This window comes from Oculina patagonica, chromosome 5 (genome assembly GCF_052425735.1).
Source record: "Oculina patagonica isolate OP01 chromosome 5, crgOcupat, whole genome shotgun sequence".
Taxonomy (NCBI): Eukaryota; Metazoa; Cnidaria; class Anthozoa; order Scleractinia; family Oculinidae; genus Oculina; species Oculina patagonica.
In genome coordinates, this window is record NC_135762.1 from 25,140,717 (window position 1) to 25,159,142 (window position 18,426).

The following is an 18,426-nucleotide window of genomic DNA, read 5'->3' on the forward strand; positions in this document are numbered from 1 at the left end:
GATTTTTGAAAATCAATAACAATTTTTTATGTGAGGTCGATTGTTATCGATTGCCGATATTACTCGACATCAATCGGTGACTACAGTCAAAGTTGACTATTAATCTATTAAGACACACCGTCTTGATCCCAGAGCCCGCGTTACCTTTATTCAGCGGATTAGCGTGATGTGTCACGCAACTCTTCTCCGCGATTATGGCGTCGGAGCATTTTACCCCAGACGAAGTAGAGGAATATTTAGCTCGTATTCACTATACAGGACCCATAGAACCAACTATCGAGGCGTTAACAAAACTGCAGCGATGCCATATGTTATCAGTGCCATTTGAAAACTTGAGCGTGTTTGGAAAGGAAAAAATAATTCTCTCCAAAGATTGGTTGTTCGACAAAATCGTGCGAAGACAACGCGGCGGATTTTGCTATGAGCTTAACACGATCTTTTCTCTTCTCCTCGATTATTTCGGATTTAAACACAAGAAACATGGGGCTATAGTGTTCAGCCACAAATCAGGACGCATATCACCGCCCTGTAATCATAAGATTCTTGCGACAAACATCGGGAACGAACTCTGGTTGAGCGATCTTGGGTTTGGTGACTCGTGTCTGACACCTCTTCGTTTCAGCGGCTTGCCGGTTCCTCAAGAACAACAAAGTGGAATTTATCGATTGCGTAAAGATGGAGACGAATTTTTCTACGAAGAGAAAATTAAAATCATTGTTGATGAGCTTGGGCGGGAAGAAAGGGCGAAGGAAAAATTTACCACTGACCCTGAATGGGCCCCGAGGTACAAATTCGATCTCATTCCAAGAACCATTGAGGACTTTTACGATAAGTTACACTTTCACGAAACAGATCCGAAGTCACCATTTACCCACGATCGTATATGCACCATGGCAACGCCCTCGGGAAGAATAACTCTTACAGGAAGCAAAGTGGTAACTTCAACATATCTGGGAGATAACAAAGTCAGGAAAGAAAGCAAGCAAATTCTCGGTGGAGAGGAAGAGATAGTGAAGGAACTTGAACAGAAATTTGGAATTAGAAAAGAAGCCTGTTTCTACCCAGAGGGCTCTTTGTTTCACGGGTTAGATTGGAGCAAAGAAACTCTGTAGGGCAAACACAGTCAAAACTGTTATTAAATTTACACCAAGGGTGGGGGGGGGGGGGGTGAACTCCCATATGAAATGGGTGGGGATGCTCATCATGTTGCTTAGGGGTGTAAATTTCGGATTTTTGTCTCGCTTAGGGTGTTCCGGGCAGAACGTCAATATTTTTTAGCCCTCAAGGTCTCGTTTAGGGTTGCACGTGAAGAAATATACACATATTAATAATATTTTTAGTGTTTTGGTATCATTTAGGGGTCCCTTTCATATTGGAGCGCCCCAAGGGATTTACACCTTCACTGTACGTACACTTATAATTGTGAATTTACACTTACAACTGTGAATTTAGACACTTCTATTAAACTGTAAATTTTCATTGTACCTGTAAAGTTGCACTTATAACTCTTAATTAACACTGGTCTTACAGTGGCAGATCCAGACCCTGAACTAAGAGAGGGTGGAGGGGGTGGGAGGGCTTTTGTGTGTGTGTGGGGGGGGGGGGCGGAAGTCATTAAATAGAAATGTCTTTTGCCAAAAATAAGGAGTGGGGGGCCCGTGTCCCCAACCCTAGATCCGCCACTGTCTTATGATTGGTTTTAACACGAAGGGTAAAATAGTCACATGCGTTTTGTTCACGCAGCTTTGTCAGGAGCCTATTTCCCTTCATATAACGAATCACTTGCAGTTTTTAGACCGTTTCACGAATCACGTATGGTAATGGAATATACATTATTGAAGAAAATGAACTTAAACCCATAATGGTCAATAATAGTCGTCCCTTGATTATTCACTCGCCCCATTAGACTTGCTTACAAGTCGAGCTCACAGAGTGCGAAGCTCGAGAGCGAGTCTACTATCACCAAACCGGGAACAAAAAGCGAACGACTTTTAGAAAGTCTATCGCCCCATGGAATATCCACCCTCTCATTTTGGAGATGCTTCTGAAGACCCATGTTTAGACCTCACAAATCATGGTTATGTTTTTATCGACGCTTATAACAATTCCGTTACGATGACATGTATTTTTCCCTTGATCAACAAAACTGGCTTCGTTTAACTTCAAAGCAGATTCTAAACGACATTGCAACTTACGTTGCATATCCTTTGACGTCCCTTTAGTTCAACGGTATATTTGTATCAACTGTTGAAAAAACGGCCACATTTACAGCAGGAAGCCCAAAATAAGTCCCATGGCTGTCATTTAAAGGGTCTATGTCACGGATTTTAACAGATTTTTGAACAGCCAAAATTTATATTTGTGTCGTAGGAAACTTAAAAATAATGATCCATTTTTATTTCCAATTGCTATTTTAGAGCACTAAAACTGTTTAAAAGCGTGTTTGGCTGCAGATAGCTCCTACAGAAATGTATTACAATTTTAATCAAATGGTATACTCGTGAAATTAGGAAATAATTTCACTTGCATTTTGTCAAAATTCTAATAATTTCCCGAGCCGTGAAATTATTTTCTAATTTCACTCGTCACCATTTGATTACCCATACTAACTAAATCAAATTATAAGCCATTCTTGGTGGCCTACTTACAGAACCTATTTTTGCGTCTGAGATTAATTTGGTTGGAGGGGGCGCTTATTTCAGTGCAGGGGCGGGGAGGGGGTTCGGCATTTTAAGGTAGTCACAATAATACCGATGAGTACTTTGCTGTTTTACATTTCACGTGTGACTGGTTACAACATTTAATCGAGATCCTTCCATAACCTTCATTTGTCGTTTCATTGCTTTCATGGGAACCCCCATTGAAGCCCAAGATGTTTTGGCTTAAATTGCAAACCCAAGTCTGCGTGAATCTTTTTTTTTTCTTTGCGTGACTTTTCACTATCATGGTCACTCACGTTCGTGGTTCATTGTGTCGCAGTACAATAGTTTCTGTCAGTTTATTTCAATGATATGCAAAATATGTAGACATTTTTTGTAAATAAACTAGCGTAAATCCTGCATGGTAAATCATTTGCGCCAAAAATGGAACGAGATCAGCTTACCCCAGACGAAGTAAAGGAATATTTAGCTCGTATTCACTACACAGGGCCCATAGAACCAACTATCGAGGCGTTAACAGAACTGCAGCGATGTCATATGTTATCAGTGCCATTTGAAAACTTGAGCGTGTTTGGAAAGGAGAAAATAATTCTCTCCAAAGATTGGCTGTTCGAGTGTGTGTGAGTGAAAACCATTTTTAGTGCGACTACTCCAAACAAAGCCACCTGACAAACTCTGTGCCGTGAAGCAGGGAATGGGGGATTTCCCACAAATTTTAGATCTATACCAGCTGCGCGTTACAGAAGCAATAAATTTGTGACCCATTTAATTGTTTTAACATGCAAACGCCATTGGCCATTTTTTATGAAGAATTTGCTTGGGTGGCCTTGGTTGGAGTAGTACAGTCACACTGTGATTTGGCAGATTTTGCAGCAAGAAAATCATTTATTGATTTACAATGTATCTTGCATAAAAATGTTATCTTATTTTTTAAATTTATATTTTGTATTAATATAGCCAATGCCTCACAGGCAAAACGATGTAACCTGATAAGTTAGCCTCCTTAATAAATACAATTTTTTTTTTCTAACTTACATACCGTGTAAATTGAACCCAGACCTCTGTGAGTCCAACACACTTGTCTCTTAGGCAGTCTGGGAACAAATCAAACTTAATTGAATATCAGTCAACCATAATAAAAAAATTAATGGTTCTGTCAAACAGAAAGGAACCTCAAAAGCTGCTAAAGAATAAAATGTAGGGTTGGCAAGTACAAGATTGTTCAGTTTTTTTTAAAAAAAAAATATTGTGATGCCACTCCAAGTGCATCACAGTGTGTTGGGAGGCGCGGTGGCCTAATGGTTAGCGCGTTCGCCTCCAAGTCGAACGGCCCGGGTTCGAGGCCTGGCCAGGGCGCTGCGTTGTGTTCTTGGGCAAGACACTTTACTCTCACAGTGCCTCTCTCCACCCAGGTGTATAAATGGGTACCGGCGAATTTACTGCTGGGGGGTAACCCTGCGATGGACTAGCATCCCATCCAGGGGGGAGTAGCAATACTCCTAGTCGCTTAATGCTACGGAAACCGGGATAAGCTCAGGCCTGTATGGGCCACTAGGCTCGAAGCAGACTTTACCTTTTACTCCAAGTGCAGGCTCGATTACCAGCCGTTGTTCAGGAAATGTGTCCGTGCTCCTCGAGACTAGGCTTTTGTACATTATGCTTTTGTTTCCCCACTAAAATGCTCCACCTTCCTTAATGCTCCATTTTCCCACTAAAATGCTCGGTCTCCCCCAAAAAAGTCACTAAAATGCTCGGATAATGCTCATTATACAAACGTTTTTCTTAACTTAATTTCAAAGTTTTTAACATGGTGTTAACTGTTAACATTAACAAAAACGTACAAGTGTTTCAAGTAACAATAACAACGTATACAAGTTCATAAATACAGCCAAAAAAACATAATCCTCGAAATCATCTAAGAGACAAGTACAGAAAGTAGTTGACTATCTCCAGAAAGTTATTTTTAGCTGAAATTTGAGTTTTAGTCTTGATTTTTCTCTAAAAAATTAATTTCTTTTTTATTTTCTTTGGAAAAAAATCAATTTTCCGGGAAAATGCCACTAAAATGCTCGAATAATGCTCAATGCTTTTGCCTCACTAAAATGCTCGAAAAAATGCTAGCATCATGTACAAAAGCCTACTCGAGACTCGAGACAGCAGGGGAAATCGAGCCTACTCCTAGTGTGGTATATGGGCAATAAAAGAAAAACAAAAATATTGGCCAGAAAGCACTGCCTGGATAGGAAGACTTAGTGTGATTGATAGCACAATCTGGTGCAATCTCGTGGAGTCTTTGTTCTCCTTGACCAGTGATCAGAGTAAGGAGCAAAACATTGAGGTATAAGAATGAGTGCGTGTGTGTGTGTGTGTGTGTGTGTGTGTGTGTGTGTGTGTGTGTGTGTGCATGGGAGAGGGGGGGGGGGGCAGATCCTCCTGGACCGTGCATGGCTTCCTCCCCTCACCCCCCTTTTTGCCCTGCCATGCACTCCACTCAATCACCCTATACCTTGGAAGGGAGTGAGTTAGAGTGATTTCAGTTAACCCGTGAAATAGTTATTACACTTTTAGATACTATTAAACACAAATTCCATTGTTTTCTTTTGTTTCCGTTCGACTATTACGCACAAACTGCTAGATATTGTTTCACGGGTTAAATGAAATCACTCTAACAGTCTGGTTGCAAAGGAGAGTATAAAACTTCTTCTTAATATGGGCTAAAATCTAAGCACTCATTCCCTGCCAGGCTTCCGCGCATTTTCTAAACTGGCTAACTATGAAGGACAAAGACGAGGTCCCCTCCAATAATAAAAATTTGCGCAGGCCTGCAGAGTTAGCATATTGTGACTGGCGCGAGCTACCTCCTATAAATTTTGTTTCCATGAGATCCTCAAATAGACAAGTATAAGGTTGTGAAGAAGCAATACTCTATTGTATTTATTGTTCACCAATAAATTTTCCTACAGCTTTGATTTTGGCATAATTTCTAAAAAATATGAGTACTGCTAAAAGCATAAGATGCTTTTTTGGGCACAATCTACCAAACAGGCTTATGTCCGTCTACCAATTTTAAACTTCAAATTCTAATTTTAAAATCACATTAAATCTCTAATATTCCTATGAAGCATTTTCGGATTGCTTTAAAAGCGAGCAAGATATTTCCGTTAAATTCTAATGAGCATTGGAAATTCTAATGAGCCACCTTAAGGGTTAAAAAGCTGTAAATTTAATAACGGTCAGATGTGGTCAAGTGTTTTTTTTTTGTTCACGCGACCTTGTACCGCGTAGAGGAGTACCGCGTGTACCACGTAGAGGACTACCGTATACGCGGAACCGACCGCAAATGACATAGAGACGAATGCAAATGATTCCGCTAAAAAGAGAATGGTGTGGATAGGGGATATCACGGGATAGTTATAGCTTATTGGCACAAGTACTGTTTTTCTCGAATAATGGTCAATAAGCTATAGTCGTCCGGCCTTGATTATTTACTCGCTCCATGGAATATCCACCCTCTCATTTTGGAGATGCTTCTGAAGACCCATGTTTTGACCTCACAAATCATTGTTATGTTTTTAGCGACGCTTATAACAACTCCATTGCGATACCATGTATTTTTCCCTTGATCAACAAAACTGGCTTCGTGTAACTTCAAAGCAGATTCTAAACGACACTGCAACTTACGTTGCATATCCTTTGACGTCCCTTTAGTTCAGCGGTATTTTTCTATAAACAGTTGAAAAAAATAACGGCCACATTTATAGCAGGAAGCCCAAAATATTAAAGTCCCATGACAATCTTTTAAAAAACATTACATTTCTCCGAGCACTCTCTAACACCCCCCCCCCCCCCAATAATTAGTTATAATTGTACACTAAAGGGGCTCAAAATCGGAAAAGTTATATCTATAACTAAATATAATTATAAGCCTTTCTTAAGGGCCTATTCACAGACGGATTTTTTCGTCAGAGATTTGGTGGGAGGGGGCGCCAGGAGGGGCGGGGGTGGGGGTTCGGCATTTTAAGGTAGTCACAATCATTCAGATGAGTACAAACCCAAGTCTGCGTGAATCAATTTCTTTTCTTTGCGTGACTTTTGACTATCATGGTCACTCACGTTCATGTTTCATTGTGTCACAGACAGACACATTATGCTTCTTTTATGCCATTTACGCCAAAATGGAACGAGATCAGCTTACCCCAGACGAAGTAAAGGAATATTTAGCACGTATTCACTATACAGGACCCATAGAACCAACGATCGAGGTCTTGTCCGAACTGCAGCGATGTCACATATTATCAGTGCCATTTGAAAACTTGAGTGTGTTTGGAAAGGAGAAAATAATTCTCTCCAAAGATTGGTTGTTCGACAAAATCGTGCGCAAGCATCGCGGTGGATTTTGCTATGAGCTCAACACGATATATTCTCTTCTTCTCGACTTTTTTGGATTTAGTCGCAAGCTGCATGCTGGTACAGTGTTCAGTCGCAATCAGTCAGAACGTAAAGGAATGCCGTTTGATCATATGATTTTGATGATCAACATTGAAGATGCTCTATGGCTGACTGACGTTGTGGCGACTATCCTGACGCCTCTTCGTTTCAAAATGACAGATCCTCAAGAGAAGGAGAGTGGAATTTACCGCATCCGAAAAGAGGGAGAAGATTATTTTATCGATGAGAATCTTAAAGAAATTGTTGACGAGTTTGGCCGTGAAGAGCAAAAAGGCACCAGCCTTGACGAATTAGCGGCGAGCGAAGCGAGCCAAAGAGCTTTCACAGGCTATGACGAATGGGCCCCCAGATGCAAATTTGATCTCATTCCAAGAACCACAGAAGACTTCAATGAGATGTTAAACTACCATCAAACAAACCCAGAGTCGCCATTCACTCACGACCGCATCTGCACCATAGCAACGCCCTCGGGAAGAATAACTCTTGCTGGTAACAAAGTGGTAACTTCGACATATCTGGGAGAAAACAAAGTTAGAAAAGTAACCAAAGAGCTTCTCGGTGGAGAGGAAGAGATAGTGAAGGAACTTGAACAGAACTTTGGAATTAGAAAAGAAGCTTGCTTGTATCCTGAGGGATCCTTGTTTTACCGGGATTAAAAAAAAAAAACGTTCTCTCAATACTATAAATTGGGGGGAGGGTGGGGACTCAGCCAAGTTGTATACGAAGAATCTCTACTGGTCCAAGCCCACTTTGACATAAACTCGCAACGGTAACCTTTTCGTATAACTCCTATCGAAAATGATTGCCCTTTTCACATACCAACAGTTGACACACTGCATGCTTCTCAAATCCTCTGATCGAGTAACACCCTAAATTACTTAAAAGTATTGGACAATACCTGGCGGTATTAGATATTTTTAAAAGGTAGTTTTAAATAACTAAATGGCAATTTCTCTACCTTTTTTTATTCTCCAACTCGTAAAATCCATTTTTATATACCTTCAGCCTGAGAAGGGCACCCCTTTTGGGCGAAGCCTTATCATACAATCCATTATAGAAAGTACCCCCTCCCCAACTTCCCGTGTGTATAAATCTCATGTCAAGAAATAAATTTCGTCGTTTTCATTGGATAGACATCATTACAACACTATAAGCTGAAGAAAGGAAGATAATTGAAAAGTTACTCCAAAACTTCAGGCTCTGAGAGAAAATCATTTTTAAACACAAATTTTGTAACTGAAATTTACATGTAATCGGACTCAAGAAATGCAGCTTGGGAAAGCATTTCCCACGTTCGAAATAATGGATTGTAATTTTTTGTAATCCTTAACAATCAGTTAAACATGAATTTTTTTTAACTTAACCCATTGGCGCCTGTGCCGGCCGTAGCCGGCCGCGCGAAAACCACCCCCAAAATACCTGTGCCGGCCTCAGCCGGCCTTGGAAACCACGTGTTGGCAAATGCCCTTTCCCTCCCTCCCTTGAGTTTTTTTGGTTCTCCTATTGTTCTATAGATAATAAAGGCAAATAAACCAATCAGAATCCGTTTTCTGCGCATATTTTTAGGGAACTCTAGGGGTCCTAGAAAGAAGGTTTTTCGTCTTATTCCGTGCGTTGAAAATGTACATGGAAATCATGGAGTCGCGCGGCACGTATTTACAAACTTCCAAGGCCTTGTTTTTGATTCTGAACAAGAAAAATACCATCTTTTGGACTTAAAACGGAAAGAAGAAACACTATAGAATTTTAAAGTGGCCCTAAAACGGAAAACCATGGAGTACAGAGTGCTAAAACCTTGTTGATGATGGATTTATCTTTCCTTCCACCGTCGCGAAGACATGGTGTAATGGCGCTTACAAATGTGTTTTGAATTCAAATCACGGACTTGAACACGGACTAAATGCGGCTTCTCAAGTCTTCTGAGAACGAAATGGTAATGTATTGTTATTGCTTCGAACTTGGATGTAATTTTTTGAACGATCGGTAAATCCATTTAGTGTACAATTGACTCCAAAAGCTGCCTGCTAAAATTAAAACTTCGCTTTCAACATGAACATGTGAATAATTAATTCCGCCGTGCAGTACAGCACGGCTCGAAAAATTTCGATATTCTGACGCTTGTGAACAGATTTCTTGATTTCATCCGAACTAAAAATAAATTCTAAACAAAGTTTCTTTCAAGGTTCTCTCATTTATCCATTTTGAGTCCGGAATTTTAGGCTTTTGAAGGCGAACAGATTTGTTGCGCGCGTGTTGTTATCTGAGATCTTTCTTTCGGGAGACTTGCTTCTTCATTGTCTAGCTTCGCTTTGTTTTGAATCATGTCTATCGCTTTTGAAAATTACAACAGTGCTTCAGAATATACAAAGGAGTATGTCTATTAACATTAATAGTAAACGAACGCGTGGAAAGCGGTCCTAGTGTTCATTTAGTAGTCTGAATTCTGTAATTTTGTAAGCGTTTTTTATGCTTTTCCACGCCGCCGTGATTTCAAGATAATTTATCATCTCGAATTACCGGTTTTCTGCACCAAGAAAAAAGCTTAGTGTTATTGAATTAATGACAGAGTCAGTTGTACAGATTGTAAACCTATCTATTACCAGACTATTTTACGATTTTTCTTAAGAATTTGTACAAAGTCTCCGTGTTTTTGCGAGCTCCAAAATGACGCGCGGAGGTGAATAAAATTTTATCGCTGTCTTTAGTTTGGTTTGGGATCAAGTTATCAAGGCTGATAATCTCTTTAAGTCATAAATTGGTATTTCAACATGTCTAGTTTTAATAAAAGTTTACTTCAGAAACTACTTGTTTGTCTGAATTTACTGCGCATATGGTTTATTTTTTCCACTCGTACGTTTGCATTCAAAGCCGTAAAAGAGCCAGGTATTTAGGGGTGGGTGCGTGCGTAAAACCTTCAGGCGTCAATGGGTTAATTCACATTGTAATGGCATTTTATGAATATAAGTAATGTGCTTTAGTGAATTTCTCAAAAAAAAAAATCATTTATTGATTTACAATGTATCCAGTATAACATGTTGTCTTAATTTTTTTATAATTTTTGCATATATAAATAGTCAAGACTCACAGGCAAAACGATGTAAACTGAAAAGTTAGTCTCCTCAATAAATACAACACTTTTTTTTCTAATTTACTGTAACTTCTTCTTACAGTTATATGGACTAAATTCTAAGAACTCATACCCTGCCAGGCTTCTGCACATTTTCTAAACTCGCTAATTATGAAGGATGAAGGGCGTAAAATGTGTGTGGGCCAGCTTAGTTAGACTATTTTGACTTGCCCACACTATGTGTTATGAATTTCGTTTTCCTGAGATTTTCTATAGATTAGTATAGGGTTGGGAAGAAGAAAAACTCATTGGGCCAGTCATTAAGGGTTTGGTTATACCCACAACTAAAATAAACACTCTATTGTATTTATTGTTCACCACCAAATTTTCCTACAGCTTTGAGCTTTAGAATTTTGCAGATTAGATATCCTTCTTTGAGTCAAATTTAATTAAGGGTGGACAAAATAATCTAATATTTATTTGTATTTTAACTGTTGACCTCCAAATATGTACAAAACAATAGCTAAAAAGTAAGCTCTTTTTGCAGCCCTGAGGCTTTGTTAGATCACTTGTTGTTTTGCCATGGTTTCAAGACCTAATTCCTGACTATAATGGAAGTCCAATGTTCAAGCTATTGTTGCCCTAGGGAGTTTGCAAGGATTTGTTGCCCCATGGAGTTAATGTAGTTTTGAGGCATGTCACAAGGTATCTCGTCCAATAAATAACTGCATTTTAATTGGGAGCATAAGAGACAAACCATTTTGATTTTTGAAAGGGAGGGGGGTGGGCAATTATGCAAAAGAAACTATTGCACAAGGAAAGTGGAATAAAAAATTATGCACACTAAAAGTAAGCACTGGAAAAAATTCAAAGGAAGCCACACCCACTCTTGGGATTTTTATGAAAAAAAATTCTTGCAAAGGGTTATGTTGGTAAAAAAATTCTGCAAATACCGATGATGAAAAAAATTCTTACTCAGAAGAAATTGCCCACCCCTCCCCCTCCAAAAAAATTAAAATAATGGTCCGTCCACAGACAAATCTCTAAGTCTATACACAGCACTTACAGTGAGAACACAAAAACCGTGAACACTTTTTGTTATACCTTGAATAAGGAAGTAATGGAAAAAGTTGACAAATTATTCACGAAAAATAACCTGCTGGCTCCATCTCTGTCCATTTTTTATATTTCCTGCGGTTTGAGCTATCATTCAACGATTTTTTGCAGAAATTTACATATGAAAGATAGAGTTAAGTGTTCACGGTTTTCTGGTTCATACTGTAACGTTGCATGGATTGAGTAAATATTAAGTTAAGTTACTTTTTACTAGGGCCTCTCTCTATTGATAACAGTTTTAAAAGCTGATGGAGTCACCATGTTGAAATAAAGGCTTACTACAAATAAATTAGCCTATCCTTAGTACAATACAGTAATGTTTGACTACCAAACTTTGTTATGTACCTTTAAGGCACTTTTAAGACATAAAGAATACTCTTTGTTTTACTAGAGTATCTGAAGTGTATGTTGACTGTTTAGCAACAAAGCAGATTCACTTTCTCAACTGTGCAGAAAAAGCTCAGTCTATGCACTATAAAATTATTATAAAATACCGGTATCTTGCAAGTACAAGATATTATGACCTGGCACATTAAGGGCAAAAACATTTTGCAGACATGCCATTTAATTTATGTTAAGAGTGCCGGTAATGTGTCTCTGCACCATGCCTATAGGAACTGTATCTTGTTGCATTTAGCTTCGACTTAAACATACAAAGAGTATAGCGCGTCATCAGAGCCCATCCCCGTTGCAAGTGGTGCAGGATTCTGTAATCGCCTGGAGACAACGATCTTCATCTTTACAAATCTGAACTCTCCAAAAAATGTGAACATGAACCCTAAAAGACTTAGTGCCATCAGCCACTCAGAAACATCACCAATCACGTGATGGATGTACGCCTTGCCCTTGGAGTCCCATCGATGTTGGATTGTGGTGCTGTTCATGTGATAGCGTATCCAGTCTTTAGAAGCGTACGAGGTAGCTGTGGCACATGAAATAAAGAAGATCGACACTGCTATAACGATGAGAAGCCGTAAAGTGAAGAGAGTGTTGGTTATTAGGCCACACGTCTTCATCTTGTACGAGATAAAGGATTGAATCCAGCAGTAGATAATACCTCCCACAAACACCATGAGTGCACCAATGATGTGGATAACTGAAACGGCATCTTCCTGTAGATCAGGTTAACACAAAGAGCATGAAAAAGTTTGACATGATTGTATAATGAAAGGCTTACTACTACGACGCTCCAAGTTAACGTTTTCCCTTAGTGGCCATTTGGCGACAACCTACAGTATCTATAAAGGTCCCAGGAAAAATCTTAATGAAACGAAAATAAAAGAATAAAAAAGTGAATAGATCAGCTAACAAAACCCAGAAATTTTGTGGTACTTTTGAAACAACTAATTTTTCAAAGTGAATCCATAACGTACGGGGCATTTATTATCAGTTCGGACAATAGCTTGGTCCAGTACTGAAGTAATCTTCATGGTTGTCGGGCTGGCAACTTGCTTTACAATTTAGTCGCGAGTTAAAAAATTCTAGTCACCATGGCGACTACAATGGTCGCAATTTGGAGAGTTGTATTAGTTTTAGTATGTGCAATCTATCAAGCAACTAAATCCAGGAGGGCTTATTAGCAGAATAAATAAGAATAAATGAGCCACGTTGTGTTGATCGAAATATGTCTTTAAGTTAAAAACACATAGTAAAGCAACATTTAGCCTGTTCAGTACTGTCATTCGGCAGAAGGGGGCTTATATTCTGGGTTTTTATAATCAGATGTATTTTTTTGTTTCCAGGGGCGGGGGGGGGGGGGGCTTATCACTGGAATTTTACGGTATTTGGCATGAGATGTACATGGAATGCACCCTAGCACAGCATGCACGCAAGCCAAATTGTGGAGGGGGGAGGTGTTTTCTGTGTGTGTGTGTGTGTGGGGTGTGTGGAGGGGGTAGGGATTGACACTCTTCGGCTATCATTAATATAGCATCACTGTCTAATGCCAATAGACCTTTCCCACACTCCAACGAACAATGGCACCGAGTCGAGGTTAGGGTGGACAAAAATACATGAAATAAATGAAAATGTCCACCCCAACCTCGTTACGATACTATTGTTGGTATACACTGGCGTGGAATGCGGGAAAGGTCGATTTAAAACTTGTTTCACTTTGTTAATAGCGTCATCACCGCCACCTAGAAGAAAAGTTCCCCCCCCCCCCCACCTGGGAGTTTCCCCAGCTCTCACCGCTCTACCTGGATGAAAGACATAAAAGCTTCTTGCCTGCTCACCTGAAAATTCGCCACTATGCTTGCACCAAGACTAGAAACTATGCCAAAGAACAAGGCCACTTTGTTGAGCCTGATAACGATATTTCTGTCCCTCTCGTTCCAGTCAGCGTCATGTCTCAACTGAAGATATCGTACAAATGCTGTTATCAGCCCCAACACAGAACAAAAATTGAATAACAGTCCGAAAACATTGCTTTCTGGTCTGTGATCCGCTGTATCGCTGATAGCCGGAAACCACGACGTATCGTTGCGAGCAAAGGAGATAATGTAGGTTACGACGAACGTCACTAAAGAGAGGACGGCCAGAAGAAGCGGAAGGAACCCAAGACCACAGCGGCGACACATGGCAAAGACTAGATGGGCTAGTTTCAAAAAGGAAGTCGATCTAAGCGCTGAAAATAACGTAGTTATCCGTCAGGTGATTGAAAGAGCATTGCTATTTTCGAAACTATACAGGAAAATGACTCAAATGCACGTGATATCACTTCTGTGAAAGGTCAACATCGAGGAAAAAGAAAGCGAAACTTATTCACAAGACGCTGACTGTGTAAATCTCCGTGTTGCGGAGGAAGCTTGGTGACGTTTGGCTATAACTGAAAGTTTTTCTAGGGAGGGGAGGGTATGAGTAACGTGATATTTGAGTTTACCATAAGCCGTGTAAAAAAAATCAACAGAGTTAACTATTTTGTACAGAAGGAATTGAGTCTTATTATTAATAACATACAAAATTTAATGATTATTTTTCAAAATTTATCCTTAAATTTCCCCAGTAAGGAAAATCCTCTCTACTATACTACCCACGGAGGAAAATTAGCAGCATGCCACGTTCCAAAGCGAGGTTAAAAAATTTTAGCGCGCGAAGTTTGGGAACCAAAACAGTGAGATTTCTGCGGATCGAGCTTCCAAGCTCCTTGAAAAACATATTTTAGAATGGAAAATCTTCCTAAAGACGAACTTTCTACAAGAAAACGGCCTCTAAATTGTGATTTTAAGCAAGCTGCATCAAATCAACCGTTTGAAGGCGAATCGATGGCAAAAGATAAGCCAATCTTCTTCCCCTTTCCTTTCCCGCCTTATGACATTCAGGAGGATTTTATGACAACTTTGTATCACGTGCTTGAGAATGGAGGAGTTGGGATCTTCGAAAGTCCTACGGGAACGGTAAGTGGGAAATGTACAGCAGATATATGGGACGCTATGAATAACTTAGATCTGAAAACTTTGTGATGTAATTTATTTTGTAATTTACATGTATAAAGAGATCAGTTGACCGCGGCAATTAAGAGATTTTTGCGTATGTTTGTAGTTTTCTATTTATCTTTGTGCAGGCTGCATTGTGTTGCTTGAAAGCTAAATGGCATTTCAAAGAAATAGTTTCATAACACAATGATGTTGCATTAAGTAATCATGATCAATCTTGGTGGAAAGCCCAATTCAATCTACGCATACCCCTGCAGGGAATCATGGTAGTTAAATTCAACAAATTTTAAAAACATGTCCAGGACTTGGGAACCCCTGAATACCACTACCATGATTCCTGCAGGCATGTCTCATAGAGGGAATGGGACATTCAGGTAGCACTTTTACAGATGATGCATGTACACCAATGTGTACATGTACTTGTCGTTCCATGAAATTACCATACCATTTCCATGGAGGGTGTTTTGGTTTACCCCCCTCCCCCATGAAATCTTAGTTAATAGCAGAGCTCCCAGTGACCCGAAGGGCCGCAGAGCAGAGTCCAATACCCATAGAAAAATAAAAGACCCATGCTTTTGGTTTTTCATGGTCATCATGGCTAGTGGCATGGTTCATGGGCATGTGGGCCTAGCGACAACGTCGTCCCAACTTGGTGGCCATACTCCAGAAATAGGTGTAAGGTTATGGTTAACGTCAGCTTACATCTTTGATATTGGACATCCATGTCAATGTCATTTGACAGCTGTCAAAACAAGGTATCTGCTGACCAGTATCACATGACCATATTGCAGGCTCACATTCTATATGATATAGAACTCATCAAGGTCAAATGTTTTTGTGAAGTTTGCCACTGACCAAGGAAGGGTTTACATTGGATCGTGGGCTCAACGCTCAAGTGCGTTTAATATTTTTTTCTGTTAATTTTTTTTTCAGTAAATTCAGATTTACAAAAAGTGCGAAGTAAATAACCGGGGTGCTCTGCTTTTAGGCTTGGCTAGATATATTTAATATTTAGGGAGCATTCCTTTGGGATGATCGTGATCCGGATCTCCTACTCAGGATCAATGATCATTCAGATCACTAAGATCATTTGGATCATGTGAATCAAAGGAACCAAATAATTCCACTCTGAACAAGGATACCGGTACATCAGTTCTTTTGATGGACCATGAACCAACTGATCTTGGATCGTTGATCCTGTGACAAATCTCCCCAAAGGATTGCGCCCTTTGTCTTTTGAACCCCCTCCCCCTTCACTAGAAATTTTCTGACTTTCCTTGGATGATGTCTGGTATGGATGTGTCCTCAGTATTCTGGAAAGTTCTGCACTTTACTCAGTGAATGTAAAACTGTCACCTTTTACAGGGGAAATCTTTGAGTTTGATTTGTGGAGCTCTAACTTGGCTTAAGGATTACGAAGAAAAAAGACAAGTGGAGCTAGAGAAAGCTCTGGCATGTGCAAAACAAGTTGGCAATCAAAGGTAAAAAGATAAAATAGTGAGATTTGTTGAAATGAGTAGTTTACCTTCTGGTCAATCTGTAAGTTACTTATTTTTGTTTTCAAAATCATAAACTACAGGGAAAGTGTTACCTTAGAGGACAAAGGAAAAACTATTGACAGTAAAGACACTTGTAAGTGCTAGAAAATAAATAATTATGGACCACATATTTCAGTCACTGTAAATGCTGCAACAATTTATTTAGCAAGAAAATATTAATGCATCATGAATAACAGGAGTTAAACATGTGACCTGTTCTGTGGCTAGAAATAATGCTGCCACTGAGCATTATTAATTAAAAAAAGTCATTGTGTCGTATTCTTGTAGGGTAAATTCGTTTTCAGGATAAATCTGATTCCAATCTAAGTTAATCTGTATCAACCTGAAGATAAAACTTTGACAATAACATAAAACAATTTCAATTCATTAAAAGAAATCCCATTTAACAAATTCAAATTGGTTAAAGTAAAAAAAGAGTGCTAGTGCTGAAATGGATTAACCTTAAGGTCAGAAACAGATTTAACTTGAAAACCAATTTGACCTGCAACATAGCCTCACTTGCGACCAGACTAGTTGATTTAGAGTCCAACTTACTTTACCATCAAGTTACAACAGCACAGGTGTTGTATGATAAATGTTATAACTGATTTATTATAATATTATTTTATTATGTTATGATTAATAATATTATAATACGGGTAATATTATTATTAATTATGATGACTGCAATTATTTATTTATTATAATAGTTATAATTATATATAACAATTATTATTATTGTCAATGGTTCTTTGTTATAATCATCATTACAATGTATGTAGCATCCACACCAGACTGGGTGACGGAATTTGCTGAAAAACAAGCCAAACAGGAAGCAGAAGATAGAATAAAGGTATCTTCACTTGCCCGTTGAACATAAACATTTCAGTTCTGCTTTATTTTTTAAGATTGATGTGATAAATTATTTTGTAGTAATCCTGCATTGAACTTTTGCAGGAGGAAAGAGAGAGGCTTGAAAAACAGAAGGCACAGCTTCAGAAACTTAAGAGTGAAATAAAACCAGCATTTACAGTCAAATATGGAAAGAGAAAGGTTTGTTTTACCTACGAACACAACTTTACTTGGTGAAAATCCTCGAAGGAATTTCAAAGTTAAAAATATTGAGAAGACCTGTTGTCTATGCATGCACACATCACCGTATTAGCCATGTATACATTAGTCCATGAAAGAGCAAATTGAGAAACCTGTATAATCCTTTACAGCTGAAACTTTGGGTCTATGTCTGCAGGCTAGATGAATGGGTGTCTTACAGCTGTGGCATCAGGGGAGAGGTCCACAACTGTGGCCCCACCCTACCCCCACCCCAACCTTTTCTGCAAGTCCAGGTGCCCACCCTGATACTCTAGGCATGATTGTCCATCTTATATATAAACCTTTCTAGATGATGGTGTTCACTGTGCTCTAATTATTTTTTCAGCACAGTGATGAAAGTTCAAGTAATTCCCATAATGATGAAGAAATCGAACACAAAATCGCTAATGAAATTGATGAAGTCTTGGGCAAGACTAGTCCAGATGATCCTGATGCCGATATTGTGTTAACAGAGTATCTCAGTGACAGAGAAGATGCTGTGTAAGACTTAATTTATTTTTTTCTGGGAGAGGGGAACGGTATGAGATAGGGGAGAGCTGTTAAAAGAGAAAGTGGGGTAGAGGGCTTTTAAGAATACAATATCTAGCTGATCTTTAACATGAGTTTTGAAAAGGTACATGTAAAATTTGACATACAAAATTGGCAATATGGGTGACAGGGATTTGTCTTTAGATCAGATCAAGAGGAGGAAGAGAAGGAAGAAGAGCCTCATTGTCTGAAGGTAAGTCATAGATTACAGTTGTTCCTTAGCAGACTTACTTGGATTTAATTTATTAGATCAGAATTAATTAAAAACTCTCTTTGCTGTTTGTCACACAATATATTACAAAGTTAACTCTGCTTGAAAGAGTTTGGCTTAATTTACATGCATATCATTCCATTCAATGTGAAATGATCATTTCCTTTAGTATCATTACCTGCTTACATATTTTAAAGGTTGTTACAAAAAATAAGAATGAAAGGATCAGTTGTACATCTTTTTAATTTAGTAAGTAGAAAGATTGCTTAACCAAGAGGTCATCATGTGAATTATAATTACCCCACCCAAC

General features: G+C 39.0%; 4 protein-coding genes across 6 annotated transcripts in view; 3 read left to right on the plus strand and 1 right to left on the minus strand.

Moving 5' to 3' along the window:
* The window catches only part of LOC144653533 (ATP-dependent DNA helicase DDX11-like), a 70,800-nt gene that overhangs the window by 39,860 nt on the left and 12,514 nt on the right, over window positions 1–18,426 (plus strand). For 2 of the 3 annotated variants that reach the window (XM_078513531.1, XM_078513533.1), the window contains exons 1-7: window positions 14,406–14,687; window positions 16,092–16,207; window positions 16,306–16,358; window positions 17,047–17,117; window positions 17,222–17,317; window positions 17,703–17,857; window positions 18,050–18,098. In XM_078513531.1, coding sequence (XP_078369657.1) covers window positions 14,457–14,687; window positions 16,092–16,207; window positions 16,306–16,358; window positions 17,047–17,117; window positions 17,222–17,317; window positions 17,703–17,857; window positions 18,050–18,098 — 771 coding nt within the window. In that variant the 5' untranslated portion in view covers window positions 14,406–14,456. Of the gene's footprint in view, window positions 1–14,405; window positions 14,688–16,091; window positions 16,208–16,305; window positions 16,359–17,046; window positions 17,118–17,221; window positions 17,318–17,702; window positions 17,858–18,049; window positions 18,099–18,426 lie in introns of those variants that run through there. The other variant, XM_078513532.1, reaches the window with a different exon arrangement.
* Window positions 193–1,484, plus strand: LOC144653592 (arylamine N-acetyltransferase, pineal gland isozyme NAT-3-like). The gene has a single exon (XM_078513630.1). It carries the CDS (start codon window positions 195–197, stop codon window positions 1,110–1,112), a length of 918 nt encoding a protein of 305 aa, XP_078369756.1. The 5' UTR covers window positions 193–194; the 3' UTR covers window positions 1,113–1,484.
* On the plus strand, window positions 6,834–7,765 carry LOC144655077 (arylamine N-acetyltransferase, pineal gland isozyme NAT-3-like). The gene has a single exon (XM_078515298.1). The coding sequence runs from the start codon at window positions 6,836–6,838 to the stop codon at window positions 7,763–7,765; it is 930 nt and encodes a 309-aa protein (XP_078371424.1). The 5' UTR covers window positions 6,834–6,835.
* Window positions 10,102–14,076, minus strand: LOC144653490 (DNA damage-regulated autophagy modulator protein 1-like). The gene is made up of 2 exons (XM_078513480.1): window positions 13,527–14,076; window positions 10,102–12,404 (listed from the first exon to the last, which is right to left on the minus strand). The coding sequence occupies exons 1-2, from the start codon at window positions 13,869–13,871 to the stop codon at window positions 11,937–11,939; spliced, it is 813 nt and encodes a 270-aa protein (XP_078369606.1). The 5' UTR covers window positions 13,872–14,076; the 3' UTR covers window positions 10,102–11,936.